The 18,615-nt window shown below is 51.6% G+C and overlaps 3 protein-coding genes across 10 annotated transcripts; 2 read left to right on the top strand and 1 right to left on the bottom strand.

Moving 5' to 3' along the window:
* Positions 1-270: 270 nt before the first annotated feature.
* On the top strand, positions 271-6,180 carry Usp21 (ubiquitin specific peptidase 21). The gene is made up of 13 exons (XM_050143024.1): positions 271-466; positions 1,277-1,897; positions 2,662-2,721; positions 2,893-3,013; positions 3,218-3,329; positions 3,512-3,667; positions 4,142-4,206; positions 4,403-4,506; positions 4,689-4,775; positions 5,027-5,098; positions 5,308-5,422; positions 5,509-5,623; positions 5,831-6,180. Exons 2-13 carry the CDS (start codon positions 1,298-1,300, stop codon positions 5,919-5,921), a joined length of 1,698 nt encoding a protein of 565 aa, XP_049998981.1. The 5' UTR covers positions 271-466; positions 1,277-1,297; the 3' UTR covers positions 5,922-6,180.
* A 139-nt stretch (positions 6,181-6,319) lies between these two features.
* Ppox (protoporphyrinogen oxidase) lies at positions 6,320-11,171 on the top strand. Of its 7 annotated transcripts, XM_050143025.1 has the most exons (13): positions 6,324-7,236; positions 7,334-7,428; positions 7,579-7,713; positions 7,867-7,982; positions 8,134-8,266; positions 8,500-8,644; positions 8,751-8,941; positions 9,970-10,030; positions 10,186-10,304; positions 10,385-10,495; positions 10,592-10,741; positions 10,865-10,907; positions 10,985-11,171. In XM_050143025.1, the coding sequence occupies exons 2-13, from the start codon at positions 7,342-7,344 to the stop codon at positions 11,125-11,127; spliced, it is 1,434 nt and encodes a 477-aa protein (XP_049998982.1). In that variant the 5' UTR covers positions 6,324-7,236; positions 7,334-7,341; the 3' UTR covers positions 11,128-11,171. The 7 variants fall into 7 exon arrangements, with proteins under 7 accessions (XP_049998986.1, XP_049998983.1, XP_049998987.1 ...); XM_050143029.1 differs by lacking the exon at positions 7,334-7,428 and having other exon boundaries at positions 6,320-7,236; positions 7,851-7,982; XM_050143026.1 differs by having other exon boundaries at positions 6,323-7,428.
* A 92-nt stretch (positions 11,172-11,263) lies between these two features.
* On the bottom strand, positions 11,264-17,664 carry B4galt3 (beta-1,4-galactosyltransferase 3). 2 transcript variants are annotated; one of them, XM_050143089.1, is made up of 8 exons: positions 17,317-17,664; positions 16,370-16,538; positions 15,746-16,017; positions 14,978-15,213; positions 13,718-13,908; positions 13,470-13,592; positions 12,122-12,226; positions 11,264-12,041 (listed from the first exon to the last, which is right to left on the bottom strand). In XM_050143089.1, exons 3-8 carry the CDS (start codon positions 16,002-16,004, stop codon positions 11,771-11,773), a joined length of 1,185 nt encoding a protein of 394 aa, XP_049999046.1. In that variant the 5' UTR covers positions 16,005-16,017; positions 16,370-16,538; positions 17,317-17,664; the 3' UTR covers positions 11,264-11,770. The 2 variants fall into 2 exon arrangements, with proteins under 2 accessions (XP_049999046.1, XP_049999045.1); XM_050143088.1 differs by having other exon boundaries at positions 15,746-16,040; positions 17,317-17,663.
* Between the last annotated feature and the right edge of the window lie 951 nt (positions 17,665-18,615).

Below are 18,615 nucleotides of genomic sequence, written 5' to 3'. Positions count from 1 at the left end.
TGTTTGGAAAGAAGCCCTTGCAAGTCCTTCCGTTATTCGATGTTTCGGCTCTTCATCCCTTTGGACCACATAAAGGGATGGGGGCCCCTGCCCTCAAGGACTTGCAGCAATGGTTTAAAGACCACCAACCAGCAGGGCCGGGAACTAATGGTTCTAAAGTTGGCTGCGTTTCCATGGTGTCGGTCGGGGAGCCGTGGGGGCGGGCTCACGCAAGCGCCGAGGAGGTGGGTGGGAGGATTCCGAGAGTGGGCGCGCAGGCGCCTTAAGAGATTGTGAAGCCGGTGGCCGGTGGCCGGGCGGCACCAACAAAGATGGCGGTGGTCCTTGCGGCGGGAGCAAGCTGGGCAACAGCTGCGGCTAAAGCTGCAGCCCGGCCCGCGGGGAGGCTGTTCGGGGTTCGGAGGGGGTGGCCCTGAGCTGGAGCTGGACCCCGGCTGGCCTCCCCCGCCGCCTCACCGGGGGACAGGTATGGGCCGGGACCTTATGGCGGGGTGGGGTGGGGTGGGGTGGGGTGGGGGAGCTGAGGGAGGACGGATCCAGACCCCAGAGGACGTTCATCACAAAGGGAGAGGTTCGCGGTGCCCAGCGGGGCCTGGGAGAACCTAGCTGGAGGAACAGCATTCTCGGACCGCGGGGAATATGCCGCCGGACCCCGTAGCCAATCAGCGGCCTCGGCCTTTCTGCCCTCGAGGGGGGCGGACCCGGGTAAAACCCCCCGCTGTGGTGGGAGAGGTGCAGAAATTAGGGGTCAAGTAGTTCGTCCTCCACCTCAAACCATTGCCCCTTGGGCTCAGCTATCAAGTGGGGGCCAGAACTGGAGAGGGAATGGATTGCAAATCACCCATTTAATCGGCTTCATTTGCAACCCAGAGGGGCTAGGGTTGAGGTTGGAATGCTGTCTTTTGGACTGATTCCTGCACCCAGGGTCCCAGGTCTGGGGTATATCTCACTTGACTACCAGATATGAGGATTTTTGGGAGTTTGTAGATTATAAAAACAGCTGAAATTGGGACTACCACTGGCTTTTCAATAAATCTGTATTCTATAGAGGGGGTGGGGCGTGAAAGGTCAAAATGATGGGCTACTATTCAGTCATTAGTTTATTCAAAGGATACTAAGGATTTCCTTTATGTCAAACATTGCTAAGTTCTGGGGATGCAAGAATTGATTTTATAGACGTGATTCATGCCCTCGGTACATGTAGAAGCCAGCTTGCATGGTAGCCTGTATCTTATCTCCCTTACTAATTCAAATGCTGATCCTCTGTTGTTCTCAGGTCCAGCCTGTGGTGTCCACAATGCCCCAGGCTTCTGAGCACCGCCTGGGCAGGACTCGAGAGCCACCTGTCAATGTACAGCCCCGAGTGGGAGCCAAGATACCATTTCCTCCCCGGGCCCGCAGCAAGGAGCGCCGAAACCCAGTTCCTGGGCCAAACCCCATGTTACGACCTTTGCCACCCAGACCATGTCCCCCAGATGAAAGGCTCAAGAAACTGGAACTGGGTCGGGGTCGGACCTCAGGCTCTCGTCCTAGAGGCCCCCTCCGAGCAGATCATGGGGTTCCCTTGCCTGGCTCACCGCCCCCAACTGTGGCTCTGCCTCTCCCATCCCGGACCAATTTAGCCCGTTCCAAGTCTGTGAGCAGTGGGGACTTGCGTCCAATGGGGATTGCCTTGGGAGGGCACCGTGGCACCGGCGAGCTAGGGGCTGCACTGAGCCGCTTGGCACTCCGGCCTGAGCCGCCCACTTTGAGACGTAGCACTTCTCTCCGGCGTCTTGGGGGCTTCCCTGGCCCCCCTACCCTGCTCAGCATACGGACAGAGCCCCCTACTTCCCATGGCTCCTTCCACATGATATCTGCCCGACCCTCTGAGCCTTTCTACTCTGATGACAAGATGGTGAGGACTTGCCAGCACACGTGGGCTCCCATGACCATTTTCCTCTTGCCTTCAACTCTCTTGTCGTGATATGGCTTTCTTGTTCCCTTCTCCAAGTTCCCTTGTCAACCCCTTATTACACCAGTGGACTCTTCTCCTTTCTGAGGCCTTCTAGATATTATTTTGGGTTGTATATGATTCTTCAACTCCATGCGCCATTCTGGTCCCTAGGGAATTAACTATTTAGAATTCTTCTTTAGGGCCTTAGGCCTGCCCGTTTAAGGCAATTTCTCTCCTAGGACTGGGCCTAGACCTAATTAATCCCTGGGTTGAAGAGGGGCGGAGTTAGAGCACCTGGGCTGAGAAGGGGCGGGGTTAGAGCATCTACTGCTACTGTTGCCCATTTCCTGAGCTAAGTGAGCTAAGCTGCTTGCAGTTGGAGCCAGCAGGACAGGGCGCAAGAAGGGGCCACGGGGGCAGGAGGGGGATTTGGGGGCAGTAAAGTGGGGGTGGGGAGCAGCTGGGCAACCATGCCAGTGCTTGGGGAATTGCCTCAGGAGCTGCAGCGCCGGCTAGCTGGGCAGCGGAGTAAATGGGGAATAGGTGTGACAGCCATGGCTGAGTCTGTGGTACACTCAGCTGTGATGGGTTTACTACTCATGACCAATGAGGTAGGAGAACCAGGGAGGGCAAAAGGGTCTCCCGAATAGGGTGGGGGAGACAGACATTCAGCAACATGCTGTTGAAAGTGCCGTCTAGAAAATGACTGTACTCTGACCTTCTAGGCTCATCACACCCTGCTTCTGGGCTCTGGTCATGTTGGCCTCCGAAATCTGGGAAATACAGTAAGAGCCATTTTCCTGTTCTTTCCTCTGTAAAGGGAGTGTGAAATGGTGTTGGGGGTGGAGCCAGCCTGCAAGTTTGGGGAAGGCACACAGGAGAGCAATGACCTCTCCTTAAGGTTGGTTGGACCCCAGACTGGAAAGGTAATGGCAGTGTCCCCGCTGCTTCCCCAGTGTTTCCTGAACGCCGTGCTACAGTGTTTGAGCAGCACAAGGCCTCTTCGAGACTTTTGTCTTCGGAGGGACTTCCGACAAGAGGTCCCTGGAGGAGGCCGAGCCCAGGAGCTCACGGAAGGTGGGCAACGTCCTTCTGATTCTTCTGTTCACTTCCCCCATCCTTTCAATTCGATACCCCAGTACCTATGGTTCCCAGCCCTTCAATCTGACACATCCACTTTCTGGGTTCCTCCTTTCTAGAGGTTTTCTCTCCACTGACTCTCCTCTTGCCTGCTCTTCTAGACACTAACCTTTGTAACCTTCCCCACTGTCACACCAACAGCCTTTGCAGATGTGATTGGTGCCCTCTGGCACCCTGACTCCTGTGAAGCTGTGAATCCTACTCGATTCCGGGCTGTCTTCCAGAAATACGTTCCCTCCTTCTCTGGATACAGGTGGGGAAACTGAGAGGACGGACGTTCTCTCTGACTGGGGCTGGGGCCAAGCAGGGGCTACAGCTCCATCGTTCGGAGCCTTGAGAATTTCTGCACTGAGGATATAGGGATCCATATTTGGGCAGGGAATACTGTCTGTGGACTAAGAGGGGATCAGTTGCTCATATTCTGTCTGGCTGTAGCCAGCAGGATGCCCAAGAGTTTCTGAAGCTTCTCATGGAGCGGTTGCATCTTGAAATCAACCGACGAGGCCGCCGGGCACCACCAATCCTGGCCAGTGGTCCAGTTCCCTCTCCACCTCGCCGAGGAGGGGCTCTGCATGAAGAACCAGAACTAAGGTAAAGGCTGCTCCCTCTTGCTCCTCTCCCCAGTAGCAATCAGTCGTCACGGAACTGGGCTAACTGAAACTGGAAATGTGGGGCCTTGGGGAAGACCCTTGAGCATAGAAAAATAAATGGTTTGTCACTACAGGAAAGGACAGAAGGGAGGAGGAGGAGGGAAGCTGAAGGATGCAGATAGAGGCATAAAATAGAGTTGGAGGTGTCACTAAATTGGGAAAGGAGGGATCTTTTACAATGAAATATACCAATGGGCTTGCAGAGGTGGGATGGCACTTTTCCTTTATATACTTTTCCTCTCATCCTGGACTTCCCCAGGAAGTTCTTGAAAGAATTACTCCTTTGACTAGAAATTTAGGGAAGGAGCTGGAATGCGGCTAGGGAACAGGGCTCTGGATAATTTCAATGGCTTGGGGGTACCCGGTATTATAACTGTCTCATGGATGCTCCCTCCCTTCCCTTGATCTGTGGTAGTGATGATGATCGAGCCAATTTAATGTGGAAGCGCTACCTGGAGCGAGAAGACAGCAAGATCGTGGGTATGGAATGGGCAGAACTGGGGGTTTGGGCTTGGGAGAGGAATGAGAGCGAGGCTGGGTGATGATGGGAAGTGGTTTGTAGAGCCGGGTGGCGGCAGTGTTGAAGTCAGAAAGGCAGGTCCAGCAAGGGCAGGATTCCGAGAGAGCACCTTCGGCGTCCAACAGTGACTTTCTCCTGCTTTTTGCTTCTATCCAGACCTGTTTGTAGGCCAGCTGAAAAGTTGCCTCAAGTGCCAGGCCTGTGGGTATCGCTCCACAACCTTTGAGGTTTTTTGTGACCTGTCGCTGCCCATCCCCAAGGTGGGATTCTGGAGGGTTCCAGGGATGGATGAAACATGGGTTCTGTGACCCAGCCCTATGTGTGGGTGGGAACCATGTGGGCCTCTAAAGAAGAATTGAAGCCTGGATTATGAAAAGATAAAAGATTTAAAAAGAAAGAAAGAAATTCAGAACATGCTGACCCTTCCTTCCTTCCCCCCCAGAAAGGATTTGCTGGGGGCAAAGTGTCTCTGCGGGACTGTTTCAGCCTTTTCACCAAGGAAGAAGAGCTAGAGTCGGAAAATGCCCCAGTATGTGGGGGTTTACAATGGTGGGAGACACGTGGGAGTCTGTCTGGATAAAAGGAGATGTATACTTCCTTAGTTGGGAGTAACAGTTACATGTCTGGGTGTGTTAAAGTTAGGGTCTCAGATATGTTGTATGCCTAAGTTGGGGGGGGGCAAAGCAATGAGAAACATACTAAATTTATATGTGAAGTGGGGTGTCAAAAACGAGCTGAGGTGAGAACACATCGACCTAACACTATTTGCTGTTTACTTAGGTGTGTGACCGATGCCGGCAGAAAACACGAAGTACCAAAAAGTTGACAGTACAAAGGTTCCCCCGCATCCTCGTGCTCCATATCCTAATCTTCGCGTCCTTATTCCTCTAGGGCATCTCCCATACACTGTTTCCTCACCTTCATTGAGTTTTTCTTGAGAAAAACCTGGCACCCCAACTTTCTTTGCCATCTTTCAGGACATGTTGGGGGAACAGAGGGTACTGAATTTCTTACTGCAGCTCCCTTAGAGACCCTCAGCCTCCCAAATGCTCCTTAACCAGGGCTTAGATCTGAATCGATTTTCCACCTCCCGAGGCTCCATCAAGAAAAGTTCAGTAGGTGTAGACTTCCCGTTGCAGCGACTGAGCCTAGGGGACTTTGCCAGTGACAAAGTGGGTGAGTCTGGTGGGGAATGCCCTGCGGCACCTTCAAGGGTGGGGCACAACTCTTGATTGTAGAAACTAACCTTGTCTAACCCGCAGGAAGCCCTATCTACCAGCTGTACGCTCTTTGCAACCACTCGGGTAGTGTCCACTATGGACACTACACAGCCCTGTGCCGGTGCCAGACTGGTTGGCATGTCTACAATGACTCCCGGTGAGCCCGCCTCTTATTCAACTCCTGCCCCATCGCACTGCAGCCCTGGCATCCCCTCCCCTCCTCTGAGACCCCAAAAGATGAGCTCCTGACAAAGGCTGGGTGGAGTCTCTCCTGAGCTCCACCTGGGTACTCTGAGTTGAGGCCTGTAGGGAGGAGGGGGAACACACAGGAATAACTACAACTACTCCCTATTTCTATTCGTAGTGTCTCCCCTGTCAGTGAAAATCAGGTGGCGTCCAGTGAGGGCTACGTGCTGTTCTACCAACTGATGCAGGAGCCGCCGCGGTGCCTGTGACACCATCTTGAAGCCCTGGCACCTGTGAAAACCTTTTCAACACCCTTAAGCCCCCAGGCTCCCCATTTACCTCAGAGACGTCTATTTTTGTGTCTTTTTAATCGGGGAGGGGGGTGGTTGTAGCTCCCATTATTTTTTTTATTAAGAAGCACCCTTTCACCTTGTTTCCTGTCCCATGTACAGAGCTCACCAGGCCCTTGACCATGTACAGCCCCCAGACCTCTGCAATCTCACTTTTTGTGAATAAATTTATTAAGAAAAAGTGATGTTCACCTTTATATTTGCGAGTAAGAGGGAATGGATATCCAGCATTTGGTTCAATTGGAGCCCAATTCCGTCTCTGAACAGGCGGGGGCGCTCTCAGAGCAGAAGGAAAAGAACAGGGATTGAGTAGGCCAATACTTGTGCCCTAAACGGAGTTTTAGTATTACTCGGAAGAAAAACCTTGAGACTTGAAGCGGCGGAGAGGCCTAAAACTAGAGCGCAGGCATTGGCATGCCGGGTTTTGCCGGCGAGGGGAACTGCCCCTCGAGAGCAAGGCACCCAAGAACCCCTGTTGACAAACACTGGTTTCGTTGCCGGGTGGCCTTTGCTCCCGTAGGCCCTGACTGTTGCTAACATCAAAGAGCTGTTTATGGAACCACCTCCCCACGGACAGGCCTCCAAGTGTCTCTCTCCAACCAGGGCTCATGAGGCCCTCCCTCCAGGGTTCTCACCACAGGCCTAGGAAGCTTGAGCTGGGGAATGCTAACTCCCGGATTCAGCTTTTCACTGCCTTGGCCCTGGGGAAGGCGGTGCCGGCTACGGCAACTAACTCCGATTAGGCAAAGAACCGGTTAACCTGGTAGCGGACTCCGGACGTAACTGCTGCTCCGCTGGTAACGTCACTGCCAATCCGGTGTTTTCATTGGTGGATGTATCCAGCGCTCACCAATCCAGAGCCTACTTTCCAGGACCCACCAATCCCGAAGCAGTAAAGCGAAGCGCAGCTGCGGGAGGACTGAATGGAGTAGACGGAGAGTCGGAGGGACCCTAAAAGTTAGGGGCGGGGATCCTAGACTTGAACCTGCTTACCCGCTGAGCCTGGGAAAACCGCTTACTGCAGAATTCTGGCCCCCGGAGGGTTTGAGCTAGGAAGATAGCGCGGGCGTGGGCCTTATCTGCACACCCACAGAAGACACTGGTCCTAGGGCCTCTTTATCACTCATTTTCCCTGGTTCCCCCTATCTTGTGGGTAAGTCCTGGCCTCTGAACGAAGACCTCACTCTTCTACCAGCAAGTACACGCGCGCCCTGGCTTAGATGCGCACAAATCAGTAAGTGCCTAGAAGTGGAGTACGGGACCAGTGGGGGTTTCTGCAGTTGTAAAACAGGGTACCTCCGGTTCTGCCGGGTATCTTGACCTTTCCCTAGGCCTTACAATGGGCCGGACTGTGATCGTGCTTGGCGGGGGTATCAGTGGATTGGTCGCAAGTTATCATCTGACCCGAGGCCCCTGTCCCCCTAAGGTGAGTTCCCACTAGAACCAAAGAAAGACTAATTTAAAACTCTTAACATTTCCCATAAAAACTGAATAGATTCTGTTCCATGGAATATGAAGTTTCCCCTATCCCTAGTCCCTTTCCCCTGAACCCACAGTGTCTCACTTTTGGCACCAGGTGATCTTAGTGGAGGGCAGCAAGCGTTTGGGAGGTTGGATCCGCTCAGTCCGAGGAACAGATGGTGCTATCTTTGAACTTGGACCTCGAGGAATTAGGCCAGCTGGAGTGCTGGGAGCCCGGACCCTGCTCCTGGTGAGCGTCTTGTGGAATGTGTAGGACAGACAGGTGATTGGGGGAGGGGAGGAGCTTTCCAAAGGGAGAGAGAGAGAGAGGCAGAGGGGAAAGACATTTGTTGGGTCAGTTTTTCCTTAGTGTCTCCTCTTCCTGAGGGCTTGTGGAGAACAGGTTTCTGAGCTTGGCTTGGAGTCAGAAGTCTTGCCTGTCCCGGGGAATCACCCAGCTGCCCAGAACAGGTTCCTGTATGTAGGGGGTGCCCTGCACCCCCTACCCTCTGGCCTCAGGTAACGCTCACCTCCTAACTGTACACTTACCTCTTCCCTCTGCTCCCTGTCAGCCCTTCCAGCCACAGGGGTTAAATGAATGAAATTAATACCCAGGAGCTGGGAAGGTGACTCGGGGAGCTTTCTTTTCACCATGCCTTCCTCCATGCAGGGGGCTACTCCGCCCTTCACCCCCCTTCTCCAAACCTCTGTTTTGGGCTGGGCTGAGGGATTTGATGAAGCCCAGGGGCAAAGAGCCTGATGAGACTGTGCACAGTTTTGCCCAGCGCCGCCTTGGACCTGAGGTGACACTGCTCAGACAGAGGTGGTCTCAACCCTCTCCCTCCTAAACCAGCTGCTGTATCTAGGGATGTCCTCTTCCCATTACTCGGTGTTGGGAATAAACCACCCTTTGGTTATAGTGGGAACACCCCTCAACACAAACTCTCTCCCTTCCTCATTCCTCCCAAGCAGGGGCAATGGAAATCAGTCAGGGTGGCTTATTCCTTGACCCCTCAGACCCAGTCTTACCCTTAAGGTGGCATCTTTAGCCATCGACAGTCTTTGCCGAGGAGTGTTTGCAGGCAACAGCCGTGAGCTCAGTGTCCGGTCCTGCTTCCCCAGTCTCTTCCAAGCTGAGCAAACCCATCGGTCCATATTACTGGGGCTGCTGCTGGGGGCAGGTGAGGGGAGGGGCATTGGCTCAAAGGGTGAATTATAAAGCCTGAAAAAGTGAGGTGCTTTGTACACGGGGTACTATTTTGATTATACATATTTGTCTCCTTTTAGGACGGAGTCCACAGCCAGACTCCTCATTAATTCGTCAGGCCCGGGCTGAGCGGTGGAGCCAGTGGTCACTCCGTGGAGGGCTGGGGATGTTGCCCCAGGCCCTTCACGACCACCTAACCAGTAAAGGAGTCACCATCTTCAGAGGCCAGCCAGTCTGTGGGCTCAGTCTCCAGCCAGAAGGGCGCTGGAAGGTAGGAGAACCCTCTGGAGTATTGTCAACCTGTATCAATGTTATTGGATTTGTTGTTGCTGGTGTTGTTATATTTAATATTGCAAAAATACATTTAAACAAAAAGTATCATATGAAAATGTGCATGACCCGATTTTATACTATAGTCAAACAGGACCTCTGGGGAGGGATGTGGACATCTCTGCTGAATACCCATCTCTTTAAACTTGGTCCAAGACTTAAAAACACGTTTGCTCATGTGACTTCCATCCTAATATTCCTTGGTCCACTAGTTATCATCTCTACACACCTCCCGGTCACAAGATTCATAAAGGCGTCAAAGCCCTGCAGTATTCCGTGGACAGACCTGCCACCTTTTAATGTCAGTGATAATTTCTTGTCCACAAATTTCTTCTGCTATGGAACAAGGGGGTGGAGAGGATGAAGAAATAATTCAGCAATTAAGAGTACATACTGCCTTTGCAGAAGACCCGGGCTCCAGTCCCAGAACCCACATCAGGTGGCTCACCACTGCCTAGAATTCCTGCTCAGGGGCTCAGACGACCTCTGCTGGACTCCACAGACTCCTGCACTTGTGCACGTGCACACTGTTTCACTATCTTTGTCTGAGTGGTTTAACCAGCTCAGGTCTGATGGCACTGGACTTACTGTTTTCTTGCCTTAGAGAAGCTCTTTGGATATTGGCTACCTCAGGTTCCTAAGCTTTAAGTGTGAACCTTCCTCAAACAGCCCTTATAGATGTGAATAGAAGTGAATAGAAGTAATTCTTTGGAGTGTCTGGGAGAGGGAGAGGACAACCCGCCTTCATTGACCATTTCAGAGCCACACTGACCTCTTCCTGGTCCACCCTCTGGATTATGCAGAGGACTTTTGTTGTTCAGATGATATTGTCATTCCCAGTCTTCATCCTGGGTCAACACCCAGTCTTTCCTGTCTCTTGGGTATCTGGGAAGCTAAGAGTGAGGCAGCAAATGTCACTTACCTCTAAAGTCCTCATAATACCGTTCTCTCTCAAATGTTATCACTCAGGTGTCTCTAGGGGACAGCAGTCTGCAGGCTGACCACATTATCAGTGCCATTCCAGCTGCAGGTAATGGGACAGTCCCTCCCTTCCCTAACCACCAGGAGGCGATAGTATGCCTTCCTATGCCAGCAGGGCCACACTGGGTTCCTGAGCTGGTCATCCATGAGGGATTCCTATAAGACAAAGCTAGCCTACTATGAATGCCTCTGCCTGATCCCCAGAGCTCAGCAAGCTGCTCCCTGCCGAGGCTGCACCTCTAGCTCATGTCCTGAGTACCATCACTGCCGTATCTGTCGCTGTGGTGAATCTGCAGTACCAAGGAGCTCATCTGCCTGTTCAGGTAGGAGGAGGAGGAGGAGGAAGGAGGACATAGGCTCAGCGAGAGCCCTTCCCTCCTGATCTACAGACATTTTTCCCCAGGGATTTGGACATTTGGTGCCATCATCAGAAGACCCAATTGTCCTGGGAGTCGTGTATGACTCAGTTGCTTTTCCTGAGCATGATGGGAACCCCCCAGGCCTCAGAGTAACTGTGAGAGGAACCTTTGCTTATAGTGGGGTTTCCAAGGACTCCTCTGTGCCTTAGTGGAGGCCAGGGCAGGATGGCCGATGTTGTGTTTCCTCACAGGTGATGCTGGGAGGCTACTGGTTACAGAAGCTGGAAGCTGATGGTCATGAATTGTCTCCAGAGCTGCTCCGACAGCAAGCACAGGAAGCAGTTGCTACACAGTTAGGACTGAAGGAGCCACCAAGTCACTGCTTGGTCCATCTACACAAGGTGAGTTGAGATTCTTATTAGTTCCCCATTGAAAATGAGGACTAGCATGTTTATCAGTATGTCAGCCAAACGAGGCCTTGGAAATCAGTAATAAACTTGCCCTTACATCTTGTCTCTCCTTAGAACTGTATCCCTCAGTACACACTAGGACACTGGCAAAAACTAGGTAAGCTGGGAAAGCGGCTGGGCTGCGGAAGTCAGAGCCCAGCTATAACATTCCTCTCATCCTTCCTTTCCTTTCAGAGTCGGCTATGAGCTTCCTGACTGCTCAGAGGTTGCCCCTGACTTTGGCTGGAGCTTCCTATGAGGGGGTCGCGGTCAATGACTGTATAGAGAGTGGACGTCAGGCAGCAGTTGCTGTCCTGGGCACAGAATCTAACAGCTGATTCCCCTTCTCCCACTCACGAAAATAAAGGTTGCTGGAACTTGGTTTGGTCTTGCTATTCTGTCAACCTACAGGCTTGTTGGGACCAGGGGTGGTGGGAGAGGATAAAATGTCCTGGAATGCAAAAGGCACCAGCAAAGATGAGACAAAGTCCTTTATTAGAAAAGATATCAAAATCCTAGCCCCCTGGGCCAAGACCAGAGGAGATACTCCAGCACAGGCAGGAAATGCCCTGGAAGGGGCTTCCTCCACCAGACAGCTTCTTGGGAACCATAAATAGAATAAATATTCACAGAGGTCCCAGGAGAAGCCAGGTCACTCTTGGAAAAGAGTGACGTCCATGGACGAGGAAGGGGCTTGGGGTCCAGCCCTGCTCCTACCCCGGGGGCAGGGGACTCCCAGGATTCGTCACATAAAATGACAGGGATTCACAGTCATAAGCCCTGATAGGTGGCCCCTAGAAAGAGGAACCTCCAGGTCTAGAGGAGCCCAGCTCCAGTCTAGCAGTGAGGAGAGGTCCCTGCCCCCCAGCCCAGCACTAGAGTTTAGTCCCCTCACATCCCTCCGAAAGCAGTGTGGAGCAGAGGGTGTGGGGAGCACAATCCCTCTGATTCAGTTTCATGATTAAAGTGGGCAAAGAAGAGTCATTGTGAACCGTGGCGAGCTGTGTGGTTGGCAGTAGGCAGAGGGCCAGGCCTAACTGGGGGCCGGCGTTGCAGCATCTCTTGTCGGAAGGCCTGGGAGGAGCCCGGTGGGTATCGGGGACCAGAGGACCGAGGACCCCGAGGGTCAGTCCCAATGTCTGCAGTGATGTTGGTATAGAGAGGACCCAGCTCTCTAGCCAGCAACTGGTATGTCAGTGAGTTCATTCCATCTTGTGTCCAAGAATTCTGGGTGCGGACCAGGAGGTCAAATCTGAAGGTTAAAGGTTTAAGACTAAGATCTAAAAGGAACAGCCTGGAGTTTGGGGACCCCAATAACAACCCCCTTCCTACCTGTGGGGATTTTCCTCATTGCCTTTGTCCCCTCTGTGCTTCACCATCTTATAGTGTCCCACAGAGGTGGGTGGTCGAGAGATCTTCATCCCAGCCAGACGTACCCTAGGAGAAAAGGGAGGGAGCCTTGGAGGAGCCAGAGTGGAAAAAAAGCCGCTGGCAGGTGAACTCGGAAAGTAAAGACAATCAAGGAAGTGATGACACAGGCCTGCACACAAAGAATAATTACTATCTGTCTGGCAAGAAAAATAAATAAAAACTGCCAGGTACAAGAAGGCAGGAGAAAATCAAATAGAAAGAAGGTAAAGTTGGCTGTATCCAAGTCAGCAGGGCCTAATGCCAGATGCCCTGGGGCCTTAAAAGAACTGGCGGAGAGAGATAGGTAACTCTTAGACTTCCTTTCTAAAGGGCTCCTAGGAGTTGCCCTTGGAGTCTTGGGAGGACAGAGAAAAAAGGAGCCATTTTGTCTAAAGCATAGAAATGGCAGACCCCGAGTCATCCACCTCTGCCTTTGGGCTTTAAAGTGAGGCTTACGTATGCTAGACACACGTGACCACCGAGCTGCACCCCTGACCCAGCAAGTCTTATTTAGAAGTAGTGTCCAAACCACCCAGCTCCTTTCCAGCTGCTGCCTTGTGTGAAAGAGAAGCGCAGAAGCAGGCAGGTGCTCAGGACCTTAACCAAGCCCAAACTCTGAAACATAAAAGCAAGGGGTGGAGGAAGTTTGACAAAGAACTGAAAAAAATACATCTAGAATTTTCAGGGTGTAAGATTTACACACAGAGATGAGAATTCACATAAAGATGTTACGGGGGACAAAAGGGGAAGGGAAGCAATGAACCCGGCGCATACCAAGCTCAGATACACTGCTCATGAAACTGGCTCAGGAGAGGCTAAAGGTAAGAATGTTTCACAGGCTAGGACATGAGTGGGCATTGTGCCAGGTAGGAGCCCCTCTCCCTTTTTCCTAAAAAAAAAAAAAAAAAAAAAAAAGGAAAGGAAAAAAGTAATTCTGGGCTATAAGGAGCAGAATCTCTCTCCTCTGTTCTCACGGAAGCAGTCTCTACGTAAGCCTATCAAAATGAAGAGCTAACCTGTCTTTAGGCCCCTTCTTGAGAGCTAGAATTCCATGTTTCCAGTTGATCTTACCCTTTTTCCAAAGAACATAACCAACCAGATCTATCTAGAAAAGTGAAATTTGACGGAACGGGCAGCAGTGGGCAAAGCCTGACCTGAGTAGAGGAAGGTCAAAGGAAAGAATTGGCTCAGTGCAGAACCAGGAAGCTAAAGATCTGTGTTGAAAGACTGTGGCCAGGGTTTGGGAAAGAGGTGTCGTCACAAGTCTGACCTGGTAGCAATGTCATCATCCTCACCACCCCAGCCCCAATATTCATTGGGGAAGCCGTTCATCTTCAGGTACTGGTCAGGAGTGAGCGCCGAAACCCCACCAAAGTACTGGGGGTACGGGAGGCTAAGGAGAAAAAAATCCTTGTATTTCACAAATTTGGAGCATCAACCCTACCCACAATCCCCTGAGCTCTCCACCTGCTACAAGGTTGCTTTCCTGGCTTTCTAGGGCTCTTCCATGCCCTCTACCTGTATCCAAACTTGTTCATGGCAACAGCAACATGGCGAGGTCCCCGGGGGTCGCACACGTACAGGTTATGATCATTTTCTGGAAGGAGGTCCACGTCATGTAAGAACAAGCAGTCCCATTCTTCATCGCGCAGGGCTTCCCGCACCCCAACATTCAGTAGCTTTGCCCTGTTAAACGTTCCATTTCCAGCCTAGAAGATACCGAAGGGGACCGGGTTCAGCATGGAGAAAGCACTCTGTGCACGAGTGCTGAAGTAGAAAGAGGAAGGATCTAAGCGGAATATGGGGCCAAGAGAAGGAAGAACAAAACAGACGGCTGAGTGTGGCGGTACCTGAGTGGAGTCCCAGCACTCAGAAGACAGGCAGGAAGATCTTAGGTAGACTATAAGCAAAACAAGGGCTGGAGATGTGGCTCAGTTGGTAGAGTGTTACCTAGCATTCATTACGTTCTGGGTACCATCCTCAGCACCATATAAAACCAAGCATGGTATCGTGTGCCTGTAACCCCAGTGTGGGAAGGTAGATGTAGGAGGATCAAAAGGTCATCCTGAGCTACATAATAAATTCTTAGGCCAGCCTGGGCTACATGAGACCCTATCTTAAAAAAACAAAACAAAGAGGGGCTGGAGAGGCTGGAGAGGTTTAGAGGTTAAGAGCACTTGGCTGTTCTTCCAAAGGTCCTGAGTTCAATTCCCAGCAACCATACGGGGGCTTACAACCATATATAATGAAATATGATGCCCTCTTCTAGCCTGTAGAGACATATGCAGGCAGAATGCTGTATACATAACAAATAAACAAATCTTTAAAAAACAAAACAAAGGAAAAATCAAAGAAAAAATATAGGAGAGTAGGAATACCCTAACATAATAGGGAGACAGACCTGACAGAAAAAGAATGGGACTAACAAAGTTGAAAGAGGAAGGCTCCAATTATCTACTGTCTAATCCTTTTACAGTTATCCCACAGACCCATTAGATGAGAGAAGAGGCATTTATTTGAGCTTCCCTAACATCAAAGAAAGAGGAAGGAGCCAGGTGTTGGTGGCGCACGTCTTCAACCCCAGCACCTGGGAGGCAGAAGCAGGTGGATTTCTGTGCGTTCAAGGCCAGCCTGGTCTACAGAGTGAGTTCCAGGACAGCCAAAACTACAACACAGAGAAACCCTGTCTCAAAAAACAAAACAAACAAAAACTAAAGGAAAAAAACGAATAACAAGAGTAAGGTGGAAAGTGGGGACACGTGGTAGATGTGGGGATACCTGGTGGATGACATAGATGCCATAGGCAAGCTGTTGGCGCTGTAGGAAGGGGTGCAGGTGGTAGAGCAGCAGACGCAGATGGTGCTCCCTGGCACGATGGGGCACAATTATGGCCGTTCTGGAGCGCGGCTCACATTCTGCAGGACGGTACCGGCCCCCTGGTTCCACCCGGGGGTTCCGCTCCACAATCTCTGCTAGTGATGGCACTGGGCTGAAGGATACTGACACAGGACCCACTGTTGGTAGGGAAAGGGAAGTTCAGAAATTGGAGACACGAGGAGAAAATGGGCATCACAATCTGAGAATACCTCTGGCCAAATAGCCTGATTCAGGGCTCACTTCCCCCAAGGACTCACTCAAAAATCTAATACACCTTGGATTTCCCTTCATTAAGACAGCTCCACAAAGCCTAAAGCTGCAGGCAGGCTCCTTACCTTAGACTACTTACTTTCTTATTTTAGGGTTTATATAACTTTCTCTTGTCCCACACTGAAGCTACAGGAGAAGAGCAAAAGGACTTCTACCTAATAAAGCCAAGACTCATCTACACGAGAAGTAATTCCCACCCTGGGGCATAAAGAGCCCATAAAATGGGCAGGCAGTGGAAAGCTTGGGACCCAAGAGCTTAATCTAACCTCTGAATTCACAGGCCACTCCATCTCAACATGAGCCCAGCTTAGAATACATTAACCTAAGTCTCAATACGCCTGTCCAAGGCTCCCTGCCCCGCACCTTGTTCTCCTCTTCACCCCTTCCCTTGGTACTCACCTAAGAAAGGAGATCTTTCTGGACAGTAAGGCAGAGCTTGAGCTGGAGGAGCCCCCGCCGCGACAGGGGCTCCAGGCAGGTGACTGAGGTTACTATAGACATCGCGGGGATGAGAATAATCAAACGTTGGGCCCTGATCTCGACCAAACAGGGCACTAAGGCTTCGGAAGCCCCCAAGTGACAGATACATCATAACCGCCAGCTGGGAGCCCACAAGCAGGGCCAGTGTGCATGGCCTCTCCAGTAGCCTCCGCAACATCCTGACTTGAGGGCTAGGGAAAGAGTCAAGAGATTTCTGGAAGCAAGCAGGAAGGCGGAGGACAAGGCAGCGGAGACATCAGCGGGTAGAGATGAAAGCGGTGCCGGGAGGAGGAAGAAAAAAATGGGCAGAGAACAAAGTCACAAAAAGAACACTGCTGTAATCAAACAAGGAAGAAAAACCAGCCCAGAAGGTAGCGCCAGTCGTTACCAGTCCTTAATACAAGTCACTAAAACTCAAGTTTCATTTTCATCCACAGCACCCACTTTCGGTCTCCACCCTCAAGAAAGCTTACATCATTCAAGTCCCAAGTCCACTTCAGAAGTCTTTAAAACCCAGTCTTACAAAAGAAGAGAGAGACGCACCTGTGTTCAAGCTGTCTTCTTCCGGATCATGGGGGCTCCAGGAGGTCCCCGGGGAGCAGAGAAGGGAGGCATCATCTAAAATTGGAACTGCCACAGAAGACAGAAAAGGGCATTCCAACAGCCAGCGTGGGACCAGCGGGGACAGACGTGATCAAGGAGAACCAGTGACCTGTACAGCAGAGTTCACAATCAGGAAGAAACAACTTTCCCATCATGGGGAGTGCGGGAAAGTCATTGGAAAAAGAAAAGACGCCAGGTCAAGTCTCAGGCTCCCTGCAGCAGAGGGGCAAGTGTCAGATCTGTACCTAACTCTGTACTCCAACAAATTTGTTTGGGGGGTGGGGGACAGGAAAATGAATGGAGGTACAAAAAAAAAAAAAAAAACTATTCAAGAGGCAAGAGAGTCGTGACAGGACCTTGGCGTGGCCTAGAAAACATTGGAACAGGTTCTTTCAGTTCTTCACGTACCAGGGAGCGCCTCCGCAGGTGCAGGGTGCTTGACCACCTGGGAGCTGCAAGCAAGCAACCCCGGAGCGAAGCCCAGAGAAGGGTGGGGGTGGTGTCCCTGTCCACCTCGCTCCAACCCTAGTGGGGGTGGGGAGGCGAGCTCTAGGTGAAGTGAGAAGTAGGGAGCGAGGGCCAGGGCAGACTCGGCCCAGGACACCTGGGCCGGCTCACCTGGAAGGGCGTGGTCAGCGCTTTGCGCGCGCGGGGGATGGGGCTTAGAACCCCATTCTTTTCGGGCACGCCCATCCCATCTCAGTCTCTAGTGTCTGTCCCTACCGTGCAACGTGAAGGCACCGGCCCGCGTCCACATTTCCACCCGAGACCCTGTCTGTGCTCAATCTGGTTTTGCAGCCTTTCCTCAGAACTTCTCCTCCCCGCCCCCCCGACCTCCCGATCCTTTCTCCGAGGACTCTGTCTCCGAGGTTCCAAGCCCACCATACCTGGTCTGCTCCCCGTCGTCACCGCCGCTCGGACAGCCGGGCAGGTATTGCCGCCGCCATCTTGGAAGCGGGCGCAGGGGGCGGGGCCCGCGTCACGGGGCGGAGCCTCTAGCGGGCAGGCGCAGGGGCCCAGCAGTGCCCGGCCTGTTAGCCCGGGAGCTGGTGACCTGCACCGCTGTGAAGCTCGCTGGTGTCTCGGACGAGTCCCAGAACCCCGATCTTCCTCTCCACCTCACAGTCTCCTTGCGGGCTCCACTGCTCACATCGGAGCACAGCAGCTCAAAGCCCTTGTTTCTCAGTAAGGCTGAGAACCAGTTTCTGGTGCGTCGGACGACCTCATCCCCAGGGCGCGCTGAGCCCTTTCCCAAGTGTCTCAATGGCGCCCCCTGTAGCCTAGTGCTACTTAGTATCGAAGTTGTTACTCTGTGACAGGCATTTGTATCCCCGTGGTTAGTTAACAGGGAAGGAGAGCACGTGGACGGAAAAGCAGCTTCGGCCCTGATGTAAATACGCTTTCGTAAGTATTAGACTAAAATGAACGCTATGACAATGTGCAAGATATTTAATCCAGTGGAGTCTATCAGACCATAGTTTATTATTTCTTAAAAGCAAATGTTCATAAAAGGAAACAATAAAAAGCCAATTACGGCGTTTGCCCTAAAAAGTACACTGTCTCATCTGTGTGTGTGTGCGTGCATGCGTATGTGTGCGTGCGTGCGTGTGTGTGTGTGTGTGTGTGTGTGTGTGTGTGGTGGGGAGCTACAAACAGTGCAATTATCACGATGACTCAAAAGGATGCCTCAGCCGCCAGTGGTGTTGCACGCCTTTAATCTTAGCACTCGGGAGGCCGATCTCTGTAGTTTGAGGCCAGCCTGGTCTCCAGAGTGAGTTCCTGGATAGGCTCCATAGCTACAGAGAAACCCTGTCTCGAAAAACCAAGAGAGAAAAGAAAAAGTACACCTCATTATTCACATGTGGCAATGCTGGCAAGCTTCTCAAAGGTAGTCAGTCATGTCTAGTGGGAAGCCTGAAGGACTTGTCTGCAGCATATCTTGCTTTAAACATTGTTTTCACGAAAGTTACCTTACAACTCAGTATAGGTGAGTGACCTGCGCGCAAACTCTGTCTTGTCTAGTAAACACCTCTTGGAGAAAAACAAAGTCAAGTATTTGTCTGCATTTTCTCATTCAGTTTTATAGTCATCTGTAAACATGAGCTCTGTAAAGTCAATTCCTTCATCATTTAAGCACTATAAACAAATGTTCCCTTTGTATATGACTATTAAAAAAGACTTGGTGG

Source organism: Alexandromys fortis, unplaced genomic scaffold, assembly GCF_014885135.2.
Source record: "Alexandromys fortis isolate MF-2015 unplaced genomic scaffold, M_Fortis_MF-2015_v1.1 scaffold_51, whole genome shotgun sequence".
Taxonomy (NCBI): domain Eukaryota; kingdom Metazoa; phylum Chordata; class Mammalia; order Rodentia; family Cricetidae; genus Alexandromys; species Alexandromys fortis.
This window is presented reverse-complemented; position numbering and strand designations above follow the sequence as displayed.

What these genes read in the sequence shown, in the direction of transcription:
- Ppox (XM_050143026.1), top strand. Translation starts at nt 7,342, where the DNA reads ATGGGCCGGACTGTGATCGTGCTTGGCGGGGGTATCAGTGGATTGGTC. An exon ending in GAGGCCCCTGTCCCCCTAAG is followed by an intron (nt 7,429 to 7,578) that starts GTGAGTTCCCAC and finishes TTTTGGCACCAG; the next exon opens with GTGATCTTAGTGGAGGGCAG. An exon ending in CAGTGCCATTCCAGCTGCAG is followed by an intron (nt 10,031 to 10,185) that starts GTAATGGGACAG and finishes CCTGATCCCCAG; the next exon opens with AGCTCAGCAAGCTGCTCCCT.
- Usp21 (XM_050143024.1), top strand. Translation starts at nt 1,298, where the DNA reads ATGCCCCAGGCTTCTGAGCACCGCCTGGGCAGGACTCGAGAGCCACCT. An exon ending in CCCTCCTTCTCTGGATACAG is followed by an intron (nt 3,330 to 3,511) that starts GTGGGGAAACTG and finishes GTCTGGCTGTAG; the next exon opens with CCAGCAGGATGCCCAAGAGT. An exon ending in CATGTCTACAATGACTCCCG is followed by an intron (nt 5,624 to 5,830) that starts GTGAGCCCGCCT and finishes TTCTATTCGTAG; the next exon opens with TGTCTCCCCTGTCAGTGAAA.
- B4galt3 (XM_050143089.1), bottom strand. Translation starts at nt 16,004, where the DNA reads ATGTTGCGGAGGCTACTGGAGAGGCCATGCACACTGGCCCTGCTTGTG. An exon ending in GCATCTATGTCATCCACCAG is followed by an intron (nt 13,909 to 14,977) that starts GTATCCCCACAT and finishes GGTATCTTCTAG; the next exon opens with GCTGGAAATGGAACGTTTAA. An exon ending in ATGAACAAGTTTGGATACAG is followed by an intron (nt 13,593 to 13,717) that starts GTAGAGGGCATG and finishes TTTTCTCCTTAG; the next exon opens with CCTCCCGTACCCCCAGTACT.